The sequence below is a fragment of the Hyla sarda genome, chromosome 10, assembly GCF_029499605.1.
Source record: "Hyla sarda isolate aHylSar1 chromosome 10, aHylSar1.hap1, whole genome shotgun sequence".
Lineage (NCBI taxonomy): Eukaryota > Metazoa > Chordata > Amphibia > Anura > Hylidae > Hyla > Hyla sarda.
In genome coordinates, this window is record NC_079198.1 from 120,147,596 (window position 1) to 120,164,983 (window position 17,388).

The 17,388-nt window shown below is 44.0% G+C and overlaps 1 protein-coding gene across 14 annotated transcripts in view; it reads right to left on the bottom strand.

Annotated features, from left to right (window-relative positions):
* The window catches only part of KIF1B (kinesin family member 1B), a 213,454-nt gene that overhangs the window by 25,473 nt on the left and 170,593 nt on the right, over window positions 1–17,388 (bottom strand). For 11 of the 14 annotated variants that reach the window (XM_056543028.1, XM_056543026.1, XM_056543034.1 and 8 more), the window contains 5 exons: window positions 10,116–10,212; window positions 7,724–7,872; window positions 7,023–7,201; window positions 5,578–5,715; window positions 4,484–4,732 (listed from right to left, as the gene is read on the bottom strand). In XM_056543028.1, the coding sequence (XP_056399003.1) occupies window positions 4,484–4,732; window positions 5,578–5,715; window positions 7,023–7,201; window positions 7,724–7,872; window positions 10,116–10,212 (812 nt within the window). The remainder of the gene's footprint in view (window positions 1–4,483; window positions 4,733–5,577; window positions 5,716–7,022; window positions 7,202–7,723; window positions 7,873–10,115; window positions 10,213–17,388) is intronic. The other 3 variants (XM_056543037.1, XM_056543038.1, XM_056543040.1) reach the window with 1 other exon arrangement.

A 17,388-nucleotide genomic window follows, 5' to 3' on the forward strand; every position in this document is an offset into this window, starting at 1 on the left:
AAGATAGCAAAACATTTTCAGATGTCAATATCCTCTGTTCGGAATGTAATTAAGAAATGGCAGTCATCAGGAACAGTGGAAGTGAAAGCAAGATCTGGAAGCCCAAGAAAAATATCAGACTGAACAGCTCACAGGATTGTGAGAAAAACAATTCAAAACCCACGTTTGACTGCACAATCCCTCCAGAAAGATCTGGCAGACACTGGAGTTGTGGTACACTATTCCACTATAAAGAGATACTTATACAAATATGGTCTTCATGGAAGAGTCATCAGAAGAAAACCTCTTCTACGTCCTCACCACAAAAATCAGCGTTTGAACTTTGCAAATGAACATATAAACAAGCCTGATGCATTTTGGAAACAAGTTCTGTGGACCGATTAGGTTAAAATTTAACTTTTTGGCCGGAATGAGCAAAGGTACGCTTGGAGAAGAAGGGGAGCAGAATTTAATGAAAAGAACCTCTGTCCAACTGTTAAGCATGGAGGTGGATCAATCATGCTTTGGGGTTGTATTGCAGCCAGTGGCACAGGGAACATCTCACGAGTACAAGGAAAAATTAATTCAATAAAATTTCAGCAAATTTTGGATGCTAACTTGATGCCATCTGTGAAAAAGCTGAAGTTAAAGATTCGATGGCTTCTACAAATGGATAATGATCCTAAACACACCTCGAAATCCACGGGGGATTACATCAAGAGGCGTAAACTGAAGGTTTTGCCATGTCCTTCACAATCTCCTGACCTCAACATAATTGAAAATCTATGGATAGACCTTAAAAGAACAATGCGTGACAGACAGCCCAGAAATCTCAAAGAACTGGAAGACTTTTGTAAGGAAGAATGGGCAAAGATACCTCAAACAAGAATTGAAAGACTCTCGGCTGGCTACAAAAAGCGTTTACAAGCTGTGCTACTTGCCAAAGGGGGCAGTACAAGATATTAACTCTGCAGGGTGCCCAAACTTTTGCAGATGCCATTTTTTTGTTTTCTGTTATTTTGAAAGTGTAAATGATGGAAATAAAATCTAAATTTTGTTGACATATTATAAGAATGTCTAATCTGTAATTTGATGCCTTTTGGAGATTTTTCCATCTTTCCTTGGCTTCTTTATGCACATTAATACAAATTTTTACCCGGGGTGCCCAAACTTTTGATCCCCACTGTATCTCTGAGCTATGTATGCAGCAGGTTCACCTGCAGTCCTATAATCACAGATATGCAGCAAATTTACAGCTGGCCTAAGGGTTTATTAACACGGCAGAATTTCCGCATGCGGAATTCTGCTTTAAATTAAAGCCCATAGACTTCTATGGGATTCCGCACTCCCATTCACACTTCTGAATTTCCGCTTGATCAACCCTGTGATACCAAGGGGAAGGGAATACAGAAAGTTATTTTGTCATATTGCTATTATACAGTATGAATAAAGTAGTATCCACTCTTTAGAATTAAAGTGGAATGTGTTGAAGAATTTTGTTTTTTTATTTATTTTTTAGCCCATATCATGCACATCACCATTATAAGCCTTACTGCGATTTATTACAGGACAGCTGCATCTATCAGTTTCCTTACTGTAACTTGGTCATGTGATCGATCACCAGTCTGACTCCCTGAATCTTTAAGTGCTTAATGGTCAGAACAGGATGTCAGCTCTGGGTCCGACTTCCTGTAAGTTACAAGACAACAAAATCACCTACCAGATCGCTCCCAGCACCGTTCAGTCCACTTCCAGCTGAATTTGCCATGTCTATGGGATCAGGGATATATATACACTCCCCTGCAGCTCAATCTGTATACTACCTCTGTTATCTCTAGGGGATCAGGATATATAATGGTTATACACTTTCTCTCCAGCTCTATCTGTATACTGCAGCAGCTATCTCTGTAGGATCAGAATATATAGTAATTATACACCTCCTACCCCCACACCAGCTTTATCTGTATACTGCTGCTGCTATCTCTATGGGATCAAAATATCTAGTAGTTCCTTACCTCCCCCCAGCCTTATCTGTATACTGCTATCTCTATGGGATCAAAATATATATAGAAGTTATACATCTCCCCCAGCTCTATCTGCATTCTACTGCTGTTATCTTTATGGGATCAGGATAAATAGTAGTTCTTCACCTATCCTCCAGCTCTATCTGTATACTGCTGCTGCCATCTCTTTGAGTATCAAGATATGAAGTATAGAACAAAACAGAATGGTCCAGCGCTTGTGTCGGTGAATTCACGAATATTTATTAAGCAGATTCAAAGACAGGTACAGACCAGGTGACGCGTTTCGGCTGCTAGTTCACAGCCTTAGTCATACATACGTCTGTATGACTAAGGCTGTGGACTAGCAGCCGAAACGCGTCACCTGGTTTGTACCCGTCTTTGAATCTGCTTAATAAATCCTCGTCAATTCACCGACACAAGCTCTGGACCATTCTGTTTTGTTCTATCTTGCCTGGAATTGGTCTCTTCCGGTCCGAGACGCTCGGCGCTGCAGAGGGAGAGCTGGACGTTGCAGAACTTTGGAAGATATAAAGTAGTTATACACCAAAGGATGTTGGGAGTTGTAGTTTTGCAACAGCTGAAAATACACTGCTTGGGGAAACATTGGCGTAGACCTGTGAGACTACAGCTCCCAGCATGTCCCTGCTGGTACAATATCTACTGTATTCTGCTACTAGTTTAAAGGAAGGGCTCGCTCACACGGCAGACATTATACTAGCGGAATTTTACTGGCAGCAAAGTTTTCAATGGGATTCTGCTGCTCGGTGCATACTGCGGAATGGACGTACACCCAAAAAATGTTTATTCTTTGGGTAAAATTCTGTTGGACTGCATTTCCATCTATGAGACAGCGCATGTCCGGCAGTGGCTCCCGCTGCTAGCTGACATTTAGTAGGTGCGCAGTGTGAACGAGCCCTTAAAGGGGTACTTCAGTGAAAAAAAAAATTCAAATCAACTGGTGCCAGAAAGTTAAACAGATTTTTACATTACTTCTATTAAAAAATCTTAATCCTTCCAGTACTTAGCTGCTGTATGCTCCAGAGGAAGTGGTGTTGTTCTTTCCAGTCTGACCACAGTGCTCTCTGATAACACCTCTGTCCGAGTCAGGAACTGTCCAGAGCAGGAGAGGTTTGCTATGGGGATTTCCTCCTACTCTGGACAGTTCCTGACATGGACAGAGGTGTCAGCAGAGAGCACTGTGGTCAGGCAGAAAATAACTAATCTGTTTCACTTTCTGGAGCCAGTTTATATGAAAATTTTTTGTTTGCCACCGGAGTACCCCTTAAATCTTTAAAAATAAATAAATAAATAAAATCAATGGTATGTCAGTAATTTAGGCAGCCAATCTGTGTGCCAAGCCTTTGAGATATAGTGACTTGAAGATACCAAATTGTCCAACAATAAAGGAGTCAAAATAACAGAACCCTTAAAATCGGGGGTTCCTTATTCTCCAGTCTGGTACGCCCCTCATCCACAGCCAGGGACAGGAGGAAGGGAACAGAGTATTAGCAGCGAGGTTGGTGAGGTAATGGCAACACAAAACAAACTACAAACCAAATTAAAAAGGAAAATAAAAGAAAAAGAAAATATGCTTTGTTTTTCTTTTTTATTGAAAAAAAAAAGAAAAAAGAAAAATGAATGAAAATTGGGTGATGGTCCTCCCACGCGTCCTTAGCATTTCTGTGTCTGACAATGGATGGAAAGGACAAGTTCTCACATATACCATATACCCACTGCAGAGGGGAAGGCCAGAAACGGTTAAAAAAAAACTTGCGTTTACAGCTAATTTCTGTAGGTTTTGTTTTCAAAACTATCTTAATCACAATGATTTCCCATAGTGCCAGTCAGGGAGTGGGAAACATCATTGTCCTTTATGCCCCTCTCCCTTCTAGGAGTCCTTTCAGCTAATGAGGAGAGCTGACTTTGGTCACGTGACACGTACAACTAACCCTGACACTTAAGAAACAGGAAGTGCTCTTGCAAAGAGTCAGGGGGGTGGGTCTTATACTTCTGGCACCTCAGGAAGTCATTTGGTCTCGTCATTGTGTCCATTTCTTCCACTCTGATACAACATTACACCGATTCCTATTGTAAATAGAATCTCTCACTATTATGGAATATTATTCAGGGAGAATATTATTTATTGTAGTCAATGACTACGCTGTTAACCAAAAATAGGGGATGTCACTACAGGGTACTCCTGCTGCAGGTTAAGCCCACAATCCTAATATTCATATGTCTATGGCAGTGTTTCCCAACCACTGTGCCCCCAGCTGTTGCAAAACTACAACTCCCAGCATGCCCGGACAGCCTTCGGCTGTCCGGGCATGCTGGGAGTTGTAGTTTTGCAACAGCTGGAGGCACACTGGTTGGGAAACACTGGTCTATGGTCTTCATTTTTGTCATTTATACACAGAATGTGGGGTTAATGTTAAGAACTTGTCCTTTCCAACCCAATTCCTTGCAACAACCTCACCAACCTTCCTACTAAAATGAACCATGGGGAGCGGTCATAAAACGGATCATGGCCATCGCTGAAGAGATCAGATCCTTCCTCATTCCCCACATCTGAGCCGGTGTCATCCACAAAGGGCTCATCATCGAAATCTTCCATCTGGCCCTGCTGCTCGTCCGCCAGCTCGGTGATGTCGGAATCGGCTGTGGAGAAGGTGGGGGATGGGGTGCGGTCCGCCAGCCGCTCGTTGACGCAGCCGTGGAATATGGGAGAACTAGATATTTGCAATGGGAGAGTTTGTTATCACAACCCAAAGGCACAAAAGAAAAAAGGGGGAGGGCGGCGGGATTGTAAACTCCATAGATCAACCAGTAAAACAAAGCATATAGCAAAATGAAGGAGAGCAGGACTGGGAGGGGAAGGGTAGGAGGGTCAGTATGGGGCAATAAGGGACAAGTAAGGTGCAAAATAAATCCAAAAATAGCATGGGGGGGAGGTGGTGTGCAAAATGCATATTGCACTTATAAAATAGAATAAAAAAACATATATTATAAGAACATTAGCAAAAATTAGGTTACAGAAGCTGATAGTAATGCAGTAAGGACAATGTATAAAACAAGAAAATCCAGTGGTGCTTCCCATAAGAACCAGACTGGGTGAAGCTACAAAAAACACCACTTTCTTCTTCTGCGCGCCATTATTATAATATTTTTTCCTATATGCTAAAATGTGAAAAAAAAGTTTTTAAATATTTAATTTCTAGGCCAAGATCTGATCGTGTGAATTCACAGGCCCAAAACCTGAGGCTGCACTACTGAGAGATTTTGGTGACATCACGCCACCTTACTGATTACTGTCAGGTATAACAATGTCATGGAGACCTTGGGGGGGGGGGGGGGGAGGAGGATTTATCAAAACTTGTCCAGAGGAAAAGTTGCCGAGTTGCCCATAGCAACCAGTCAGATTGTTTCTTTCATTTTTGAAAAGGCCTCTGAAAAATGAAAGTGAAAGTGATCTGATTGGTTGCTATGGGCAACTTGGCAACTTTTTCCTCTAAACAGGTTTTGATAAATCTCCCCCTTTGTGTGGCTGGAGAAAACGCAGAGAAATAATTCCTACCTGCCGACGAGTTTGAACCAATGGAAGCGATCGTAGAACGGGTCACCGCCGCTCATTACTGCGTCGGGTTCGTCTTGGACGTTAGAGGCCATTTCTCCTGCTCGGTCGTACATCTCTCGCATCTGTTCTAGACGCATCCTATGGGAGGAAAAGAAAGATGGTTGTATGCACCATTCTGGATGATGGGAGTAATGGTCACAGTTTATTCCGTGTTGTTCAAAAGATCAGTTTGCTGTCAGTGAATAGAAGACATTATTGTGCATACTTAGAGACTTGGTGGCGTGCAGTGTGTAAACCAGTGTTTCCAAACCAGTGTGCGTCCACCCTGTTGCAAAACTACAGCTCCCAGCTTGCCCGGACAGCCTTTGGCTTTCTGGGCATGCTGGAAGTTGTAGTTTTGCATCAGCTGGAGGTGCTCTGGTGTAAACAATATACATGGAAATCTACATGTTCATATGTTGAAATATGACGGCAAGCGTGTGATGTATCCATGTCACCACACCATTGTCTCCCAACCAGGGCGCTTCCAACTATTGCAAAACTACAACTCCCAGCATGCCCGGACAGCCGTTGGCTGTTCCTATTCCTCAGTGTGAACGCACCCTAAAACAGAAAGCTAGTGCAGTGTTTTACAAACAGCGTGCCTCCAGCTGTTGCAAAACTACAACTCCCAGCATGCCCGGACAGCCGTTGGCCGTTCCTATTCCTCAGTGTGAACGCACCCTAAAACAGAATGCTAGTGCAGTGTTTTACAAACAGTGTGCCTCCAGCTGTTGCAAAACTACAACTCCCAGCATGCCCGGACAGCCATTGGCTGTTCCTATTCATCAGTGTGAACGCACCCTAAAACAGAAAGCTAGTGCAGTGTTTTACAAACAGCGTGCCTCCAGCTGTTGCAAAACTACAACTCCCAGCATGCCCGGACAGCCGTTGGCTTCTCCTAATCCTCAGTGTGAACGCACCCTAAAACAGAAAGCTAGTGCAGTGTTTTACAAACAGCGTGCCTCCAGATGTTGCAAAACTACAACTCCCAGCATGCCCGGACAGCCGTTGGCTGCTCCTATTCCTCAGTGTGAACGCACCCTAAAACAGAAAGCTAGTGCAGTGTTTTACAAACAGCGTGCCTCCAGATGTTGCAAAACTACAACTCCCAGCATGCCCGGACAGCCGTTGGCTGTCCGGGCATGCTGGGAGTTGTATTTTTGCAACAGCTGGAGGCACCCTGGTTGGGAAACACTGCCAAACACAAAAGTGTGGACAGGTAAGGAAGCAATGATCTGGATACATCATGTGATCGATCCAATCATTGCATGAACGAATAGATCACCATGTCCATTGTTTACAACTGCAATGAGGGAGCCTGTCCCAGTTTCATGCTGTCTGTATTTCAGGCAGCATAAAGCTTCTGACAGGGTTCCCTGTAAGTATTATCAGATCAAACTTACCTGAGCTTTTCCATTGACCAGTAGTGTGTGGCCCCATTTTTCAAGTCCTGGACTTCCACAGCCACCACCGTACGGGGGAAGGGTTCATCTTCGCCAATCTTCTCGGAATCAGGAGGCAGCAGCTCCGGTGGAAGTGGAGAATACAGGGTATCTGTCAGCAGCACAAACTGGAACTGCACCTAATGGGAAGGAAGAGAACAAATGGTTAAACCCCAGAATAGATCCCTTTTCCCTGCACTGGGCGATGGGTATATGATTCACATGATCCACCCAGAACAAGCATAAGCAATATCTACCGAGGTGGTCACTTTGTTTGGATCGCTGGTAAGATGCTCAGATAGACAGTGATTATGGACTAACATGGACTACAATGGGTGCCAAATGCAACAAGAGAAATATACTAGATCAGTGTGCGCCTCCAGCTGTTGCAAAACAGCTTTGGCTGTCCGGGCATGCATGGAATTGTAGTTTTGCAACAGCTGGAGGCACACTGGTTTGGAAAAACTGTATTAGATCAACGGTAAGCAACTGGTGGTTTTCCAGCTGTTGGGAACCACAACTCCCAGTATGCCCTAACAGCCATGATCTTGTATTATTTTCTCCACACCATAATATGTGCCAAGCAGGTTTCAGGATTACATGTCTCCCCTCCTCGGCACTCATTGCTAATGAAATGTATAAAGAACAGACAAGTTCCTCACCTTCTTCTTTAGCTCCACACTGATGGCGTTGGCTTCTTTCAGGTACACTGCATTTCCCCACAGCAGGTCCCGTAGAGATGTGAACTGGTGGTGCTTCCACTTCTTAAATGCCCACTGGGCAAGTTCAAACTCATGCTGTGTCCAGGGTACTACAAAGAGTTAAAAGTGCACACAGTTAGAGCCAATGGGCATCAACAAGCATGACGACACTGCCCAGAACAGATGACAGCTGGCCAAAATATAGGAGGGCCAGTTAAGGTGCAGGACCCCCTAAAGCCTATGGGCATGTTACCTCGGCCCTATGTTTACCCCTGTAGTAGTAGACAATACAAGTGGCCACTTGTAACATTAAATGTTTTTTTTTATTATGTATGTGACTACAGAATGTATAACTAAATATTAGATTTGTTGATCCGTGCCGGCATACTAATGGTTAAATAATTTCATAACATATCTTTCTAGCAGTAAGAGGTCCATTACTTTTTTTTTTTTTAATAACAGAGCTTAAAGGGGTACTCCACCTCTAGACACCTTATCCCCTATCCAAAGGATAGGAGATAACATGCCTGATCGCGGGGATCCCGCCGCTGGGGACCCCCACAATCTTGGCTGTGGCACCCCAGAGATCTGGTGCACGGAGCGAACTTCGCCCCATGCCAGATGACTGGCGATGCAGGGTGGAGGCTCGTCACGTCACTATCACGCCCCGCTCGTGATGTCACTGCCATGCCCCCTGAATGCAAGTCTATGGGAGGGGGCGTGACTGCCATCACACCTCCTCCCATATACCTGCATTGAGGGGGCGTGGCCATGACATCACAAGCAGGGCATGGCTGGGAAATCATGAGCCTTTGGTGCTGCACCCGACGCTCTAAACGAACGCCGGGTGTAGCAGGGAGATCACGGGGGTCTCCAGAGCCAAAACTCCCGCAATCAGACTTCTTATCCCCTTTAAAATCACAGTTTTTCCCCTTTACACAGCCATAGAGCAAAATGATAAATTCTTGCTTTCTAAAAACCACCACTAGAGGGAACTTCTGCATACAGACTTGGATAAATTCCACTGAATAACAAAATGCTGTAGGCTGGCTGCCACAACTAGACTGACAGCAGCGCCCCCTGCATTAACCTGCTGGTGCTGTTTGTTAATGGAGGTGACGCTGATCAAAATGGTGTGTGTGTATATATATATAGCTAAAATACATGTATGGATATCCAGCTAAAAATGCTAATATGTAAATAAGGCTCTTGGGGCACTCGGGGCGTTCCCTAGCCAGAGATGCACAGGTTCTTCTTCTCGGCCCCTAATGAATATTCATAATCTCCCACATATGCATGTAGGTGCAACCGAAACGTGCTGAGTTTCGACATGTGCACGGGCCGGGCTTTGCTGGAGATCTGTGTGCGCACGCGCATATCTCAGCTTATTGCAGCTATGTGCAAAAGAGAGTATAAATATTTAGCGGGGGGTGTGAATCAGAGACCGACCGAGAAGAACAACCAGTGCACCGAGGGGCAAGGGAACGCCCTGAGTGCACCAAGAGCCTCATTTACATATAAGGATATTGATAATTATTTCGGGAACAGCTGCACCTAGAAAAATATGGCAAACATCATTTTGATCAGCATCACCCACACTAAAAGACAGCACCGATAAGTTAGAGCAGGTGACACCGCTGTCAGTTCCCCTTTAAAGGTGATGTCCCACTAACATCTAACCTCTATCCAGCATACATAAAGTACAAATGTATTCTCACTGGGGGTCCAAATGCTAAGACACCAGCAATCTTGAAATTGGGGGTTCCCAAGGCTTCCATCTGAATGGAGTGACAGGGACTATTCGTTTCTCCCATAACCTATGACATGTATTGTTGGTAAGTAACCCCTTTAACCATCTATATGCTGTCACAGATCAGAAATCCGGGACAAAACTGAACAATAGACATAACTTGTAGCTAAAGTAAGAAAATGTCATAGATGTGGGCCTATGGATGCCCTGAAGTTAGGAATTAGTCAGTAACCTCTGCACCTTCTACAAAAGGTTTTCTTTGGAATAGACCAGTGTTTCCAAAAAAGTGTGCCTGCAGCTGTTGCAAAACTACAACTTCCAGCATGCCCGGACAGCCTTTGGCTGTCCGGGCATGCTGGAAGTTGTTGTTTTGCAACAGCTGCAGGCACCCTGGTTAGAAAAAACTAGAATAGGCCTTTGAAATTACACTTGTCCAGCTGCTTGAATCACGGACTATTCACATTCTCATACCCATAGCACCCCATATGGCAGTGCCTGGTATTGCAGCTCAGTCCCCATCATTTTAATGGGCTCTGGAGTTGCTGGGACAATAAAAGAAACATCCACCCCACCCACAATGACATTTTCTATCTGGAAGCTTACCCTCCTCTTCCTCTTCATCCTCTTCCTCGGTGGTCTCAGCAGTCAATGACCTAGTCTCCACTTGCTTCTGCAGAGCCAGCAGTTTGCTTTCGTAATCCTACAGATGGAGAGACAGGTCGTATAGAAGAGACTGGAAAGAATACATGTACTGGGGACAGCTGTAAATGGGGACATGTTTGCGGTATGCGATACCCAATAAATCATTTTGATATACTGAGGACAAAGCAATGCTCAGAGACGATGAAGAGTAAATTCTGATTTCCATGGTAAAAGTATTTATTCTAAAAGCCATGTATGCCGAGGTGACCAGGGCACATAAAGGTTAATGCCCTTATCCCGTAAGCTCTTATGTCACAGTATAGGACGGGTCACACCAGGGCTGACACTGAACTGACACAAGGGATTACGAAACGGGTCATGTCCCATAGAAATCAGTCACGTAACATGGAGGTTAAAATTATTGTACTTCATTGGAATATTGAGTAAGTTTGTTATGCCCCTGTTCTTGTCCATGTTCATCGTTATGTGGATGTTCCCCTGCTTTAATATAGTGCAGTAAAACCAGGTACTTTATTGTAGGATCATCAGACACAAACATGCATCAGGACAAACACCGACGCATTTTGTACCGTTACCGGTCCTTAGTCATGACTAAGGACTGGTAAAGGTCCAAAACGCGTCATTGTTTGTCCTGATGCATGTTTGTGTCTGATGATCCTACAATAAACACCGACGCATTTTGTACCGTTACCGGTCCTTAGTCATGACTAAGGACTGGTAAAGGTCCAAAACGCGTCATTGTGTGTCCTGATGCATGTTTGTGTCAGATCCGATGATCCTACAATAAAGTACCTGGTTTTACTGCACCAAGTGCTGGACGTCCATTTCTGCTTTGACTGATCCAGTCCGGGGATGCTGCCGGCTCTACACAGTTCCTGCTTTAATATGTTCTGATTTGTTCTCCTGTTTGGAACTTATTTTAGGAATCGCATTAACACGGAAAAAAAGGCACTATCTAGTGCCATTATCATTACACACATAAGGTATAAGGTGCTCATCTTATCGTGTTGCGTGGTTCTTGAAAGGACCTGATGAAGAGATTAGTATAACTCTGGAAACGTGTTGTCCTGAAGGAGTGATAAAATAACAAGCATTTTCTTCAGGACAAGACGTTTCCAAAAGTAAACGCCTCTCTTCATCGGGAATTCAGGTGAACACCACAAATTTGGGTCAAGCAGTGTAGCACTCACCGGCGAGCAGAATAATAAATGATAAATTATAAAATAACAAACAGTTAATCCAGAACAACACGATTCCAGAGCTATACAACTCTCTTCATTAGGTTCTTGGAAGGACCTGATGAAGAGAGGAGTATACCTCTGGAAAAGAGTAGTCCTAAATAAACTGCTTGTTACTTTATCACTATTGTCCGTACATGATTCTGATAGCCGGTGAGTGCTACACTGCTTAAAGGGATACTCCAATGGAAAACATTTTTTTTTCATATCAACTGGCTCCAGAAAGTTAAACAGATATGTAAATTACTTCTATTAAAAATCTTAATCCTTCCAGTACTTATCAACTGCAGTATACTACAGAGGAAGATGAGTTTTTCTTTTCTGTCTGACCACAGTGCTCTCTGCTGACATCTCTGTCTGTGTCGGAAACTGTCAATTGTAGGCGCAAATCCCCATAGCAAACCTCTCCTCTCCTTGGAACAATACTTTTTTATTTTTATTTCTACACCTAATAGTAAACATACCGTAAACATACCGTAAACATACCGTATTTTTTGCCGTATAAGGGGGGGGGAAAGTTGGTGCATCTTATACGGCGAATACACCCCTATCGCGGCGGTCCCTGTGGCCATCAACGGCCGGGACCCGCGGCTAATACAGGACATCACCGATCGCGGTGATGCCCTGTATTAACCCTTCATACACGGCGATCAAAGCTGACCACCGCGTCTGAAGGGAAAGTGACACTAACCCGGCTGTTCAGTCGGGCTGTTCAGGACCGCCGCGATTTCACTGCGGCGGTCCCGAACACCCCGACTGAACAGCTGGGTGAGTGCTTACAGGACACCGGGAGGGACCTTACCTGCCTCCTCGGTGTCTGCTCCGTGCCGGGATCCCCTGTATGGCCGGCGCTCTCCTTCCTTGTCATCACGTCGTCGCGCACGTGCGTCGGCGTGCGTAACGGCGTGATGGCGGCGACGGAGAGCGAGGATACCCGGCCGGCAGCAGAGATGTTCCGGAGCGACGGGGACACAGCGACAGCGATGGAGCGACATCCAGGGCAGCGGTGACGGGTGCGGAGCGGCGGGGACACGTGAGTATTACCTCCTATCCAGTGGTCTTCAACCTGCGGACCTCCAGATGTTGCAAAACTACAACTTCCAGCATGCCCGGACAGCCAACAGCTGTCCAGGCATGCTGGAGTTGTAGTTTTGCAACATCTGAAGGTCCGCAGGTTGAAGACCACTATTGGGTTCAGAATCTTAATTTTTTTAGATTTTGACCCTATAAATTGGGTGCGTCTTATACGCCGGTGCGTCCTATAGGGCGAAAAATACGGTAATAGTGAAGTAACAATACACAGACGCAGGATTTTTAAATTGTAGACAACGTTAATCAAAAAATAAATAAATAAATACATTAAATAATGGGCCTCACATACTAAGAGTGGGAAATGTTGTTTCAGACTTGTAGGATTCCCCCCTATTTACTATAGGGATCACAGTTTTACAAGTCGGGAACATTTTCTGACCAGCATTTTCTAGGTGGAAATTTCCAGCCATTTATTCACAAGATTTTCCGTGAATTCAATAGTAAACAGGTCAGGCTGTGAAACCACGCCTCCTTTTGGGTCGACCACGCCCCCTTTGTGACAGACCACACCCCTTTTCAGCTTTTCCCAATGCAATGTCGGGTTAGTTGGATTTTCCTGGTGAGACATGTCTCAGACACTGTGCACCAAAATAAGGCTGGGTTCACACCACGTTTTTGCAATACAGTTCCCATATCAGGTTTTTGATTAAAAAAACGGATTCCTTAAAACCTGACTAAGGGTGCATGCAGACCACGTTTGTGCTATACAGTTCCTGTATACGGTTTCAAGTTAATAACCTGTATGCATTGACTTAACATTGTAAACTGTATGTCAAACGCGTCATCCGGTTTAGTCCGTTTTACATCTCATACGGTTTTGTCCAGTTTTTTTCCCATACCCAAAACCGTAGTCTACCACGTTTCTTGGTCCAGGTGAAAAACCGTATACGTTTTTTTTTAACATGGGAGTCAATGGGAACCGTACAGAACTGTATGTGCGTACGGTTCCATCTGGTCTTGACCATACGGTTTTTGACTTTGCACAGTTTTTTTCTTGGAATTTCAATCAAACAAGTGAAACTTTATTCAAAATGGAGTGAAAAGTTAAAAACGTATACGTTTTTTTCTTTAAAAACGGATGCAACCGGACATCATTTTTCAAAACGTATACGGTTTTTAACCGTATATGGGTTAAAATTTGTACACACGTTTTGATACAGTTTAGTCAGGTTTTGAGGAATCCGTTTTTCATCAAAAACCTGATACAGGAACTGTATTCCAAAAACGTGGTGTGCATGCAGCCTAAACTGTATCAAAACGTGTGTACAAATTTTTATCCGTATATGATTGAAAACCGTATACAGTTTGAAAAATGATGTCTGGTTGCCACAGTTTTTTAAGAAATTTTTTTATAAGTTTGTAACTTTTCACTCCATTATGAATAAAGTTTCCCTTGTTTGATTGAAATTCCAAGAAAAAAAAACTGTGCAAAGTAAAAAACTGTATGGTGAAAACCAGATGGAAACGTGCGTACATACAGTTCTGTACGGTTCCCATGTTAAAAAAAAAAAAAAACGCCTATACGTTTCAATATGGTTTTTCACCCAGACCAAAAACCGTGGTAGGCTACAGTTTTGGGTACGTTAAAAAAAACTAACAAAATTGTACAGGATGCAAAACAGACACAACCTGCTGCATCTTTTGGCATACGGTTTTCAATGGAGAGTCAATGCATATGGTTTTCAATACGGTTCCATACGGTTTTCAAATTGAAAACGGGAACTGTATTGCAAAAAACGTGATGTGAACCCAGCCTTACTTGGAAAAACCAGACAAAAAATTTTTTTAGCTTAGTAAATGAGGGCCATTATTCTGTGTATAATTGATGGGGATGTGCAATCTATAGCTTGGCCACTAGATGGCAATGTAGAGCCACAGTAGAGGGTCAGGGAATGTCATGTTCCGCATCATATAATGATTCTACTGCCTAGATATAACCTACCTACATTGTGACACACTATGATAACCACCAAAGTAGACATACGTGCAGTCAGTCCTATGTAAAGCTATACACTTGATACCACCCTGACTTGCGCCACATACCAAACCCAGCTCAGCACTGCTACAACTGCAAAATATAGAATACGTTTGCCAGTATATTTAGGTGCTTGTCTGTATTGATCCTAATTTTACGTTATCATTCTCTACAGCAGTGTTTCCCCACTAGTGTACCTTCAGCTGTTGCAAAACTACAACTCACAGCATGCCCGGACAGCCAACGGCTGTCCGGGCATGCTTGGAGTTGTAGTTTTGCAACAGCTGGAGGCACGCTGGGAGTTGTAGTTTTGCAACAAAGCAAGGCGCTTAGGAGGGAGTGGTGTACGGGATACAATGTGAGGCCCAATTGTTGTTGGTAATTAAAGTAGTGCTTGTATAGCGCTCTGTTCAGATGAAACGGCCTAGACGCGTTTCAGGGTGCTCAAATTGACCCCTTCTTCAGTAGGGGTCAATCTGTTTAACTTTCTGGCACCAGTTGATTTAAAAAAAAAATAATAAAAAAATAAAAAAGTTTTCCACACTAGTACCCCTTTAAAGTATATGCCAGCATAATATTGGCCAAAAAATGTGAATGGGGCCTTATAGGGGATTTTATCCCCTCTGCGCTGATTGATTCCAGATACACAGGAGAATTCTGCAGCTGCAGATTGTCTGGAGCAGTGTTTCCCAACCAGGATGCCCCCAGCTGTTGCAAAACTACAACTCCCAGCATGCCCAGACAGCCGAAGGCTGTCTGGGCATGCTGGGAATTGTAGTTTTGCAACAGCTGCAAGCACCATGGTTGGGAATAGTGATGAGCGGCAGGGGCCATATTCGAATTCGCGATATTTCGCGAATATATGGACGAAAATTTGTCCTATGTTCACGAAATTTGCATATTCTCCTCTTTTTTTTTTTCCATGCGAAAATTCGTAATGAAATTCGCATAGTGCGCATGTGCAATTATATTTTTAACCTAAAAGAAGGGAGGGATCAGTGTCCAGTCTGGAAATGCAGATATTCTCATAAATTTGCATAAAAAATTAGCATTAAAAAAAAAACAACAATATTTGTCATTACGAATATATATCACTATATGCAAAATATTTGCGAAATCTCAATGTGCCGATATTCGCGGTAAAAATTAGCATTTCGAATATTCGCGCCTAGAGATGAGCGAACTTACAGTAAACTCGATCGAAATAATCCTGCATAAATTAGTTCAGCCTTCAGGTGCTCCGGGGGCTGGAAAAGGTGGATACAGTCCTAGGAGAGAGTCTCCAGCCCACCGGAGCACCTGAAAGCTGAACTAATGGGTGATATTCTTGAGGTGTGGTTAAATTTGTATACTTGATTTTTCATTATTTGATCGTGGGGACCGATTTTTATCCACATTAACCTCGAATATCCCAGGTTGTGAGCTGCACACACAGTCTCTTTTAGATTTGTAAATGACTTCTATTAAAAAATCTTAATCCTTCCAATACATTTTATGGGCTGTATACTACAGAAGAAATGCTTTTCTTTTTGGATTTCTCTGATGTCCCGAGCACAGTGCTCTCTTCTGACCTCTGCTGTCCATTTTAGGAACTGTCCAGAGCAGCATATGTTTTCTATGGGGATTTTCTCCTGCTCTGGACAATTCCAAAACTGGACAGCAGAGGTCAGAAGAGAGCACTGTGCTCGTGACATCAGAGAAATCCAAAAAGAAAAGCATTTCTTCTGTAGTATACAGCCGCTAATAAGTACTGGAAGGATTAAGATTTTTTTTACTACGCAGGGGAGCCCAGAGCCCAGGGGGACCGCAGGGGAGCCCAGAGCCCAGGGGGGCCGCAGGGGAGCCCAGAGCCCAGGGGGGCCGCAGGGGAGCCCAGAGCCCAGGGGGGCCGCAGGGGAGCCCAGAGCCCAGGGGGGCCGCAGGGGAGCCCAGAGCCAAGGGGGGCCGCAGGGGAGCCCAGAGCCCAGGGGGAACGCAGGGGAGCCCCCTTCCCCCAGCGATTCTGTGTATAGCGGATATGTTTTAAAACAAAAAAGTACTAATTTAAAGGAGAACTCTAGCGAAAAATAACTTATCCCCTATTATCAGGATTAGGGATAAGTAGCTAATCACGCGGGGGGAGCCTCGCGGTCACCAGGACCCGGCGCTGAATGAGAAGCGTGTGCGGCAGCCAGCAAACTCTCCATTCATTCCTATGGGAGTGCCGAAAAGACCCAAGTACAGCTCTCGAGTGTCATCTGCGCTCCCATAGAAATGAATGGAGCACGTGCAGTCTATTGGTAGACAACACATACTCCTCACTGAGAGAGCCGGGGTCCCGCCCCAGTGGTAGTACCCCCTGCGATCAGCTACTTATCCCCTAGCCTGTGGATAGGGAACAAGTTAAAGGGGTTATCCAGGAAAAAACTATTTTTTATATATCAACTGGCTCCAGAAAGTTAAACAGATTTGTAAATGACTTCTTTTAAAAAATCTTAATCCTTTCAGTACTTATGAGCTTCTGAAGTTAAGGTTGTTCTTTTCTGTCTAAGTGCTCTCTGATGACACGTGTCTCGGGAAACGCCCAGTTTAGAAGCAAATCCCCATAGCAAACCTCTTCTAAACTGGGCATTTCCCGAGACAGGAGTCATCAGAGAGCACTTAGACAGAAAAGAACAACCTTAACTTCAGAAGCTCATAAGTACTGAAAGGATTAAGATTTTTTAATAGAAGTAATTTACAAATCTGTTTACCTTTCTGGAGCCAGTTGATATATATAAAAAAGTTTTTTCCTGGAATACCCCTTTAATTTTCGCCGGAGTACTCCTTTAAATTGTAAGATGCCAATTTCAGAACCTGAGGTGGTGGAACATTCAGAAACTCAAAATCAGGTGTCCCGCTCCGCCCATCAGACCCTATACACACTATC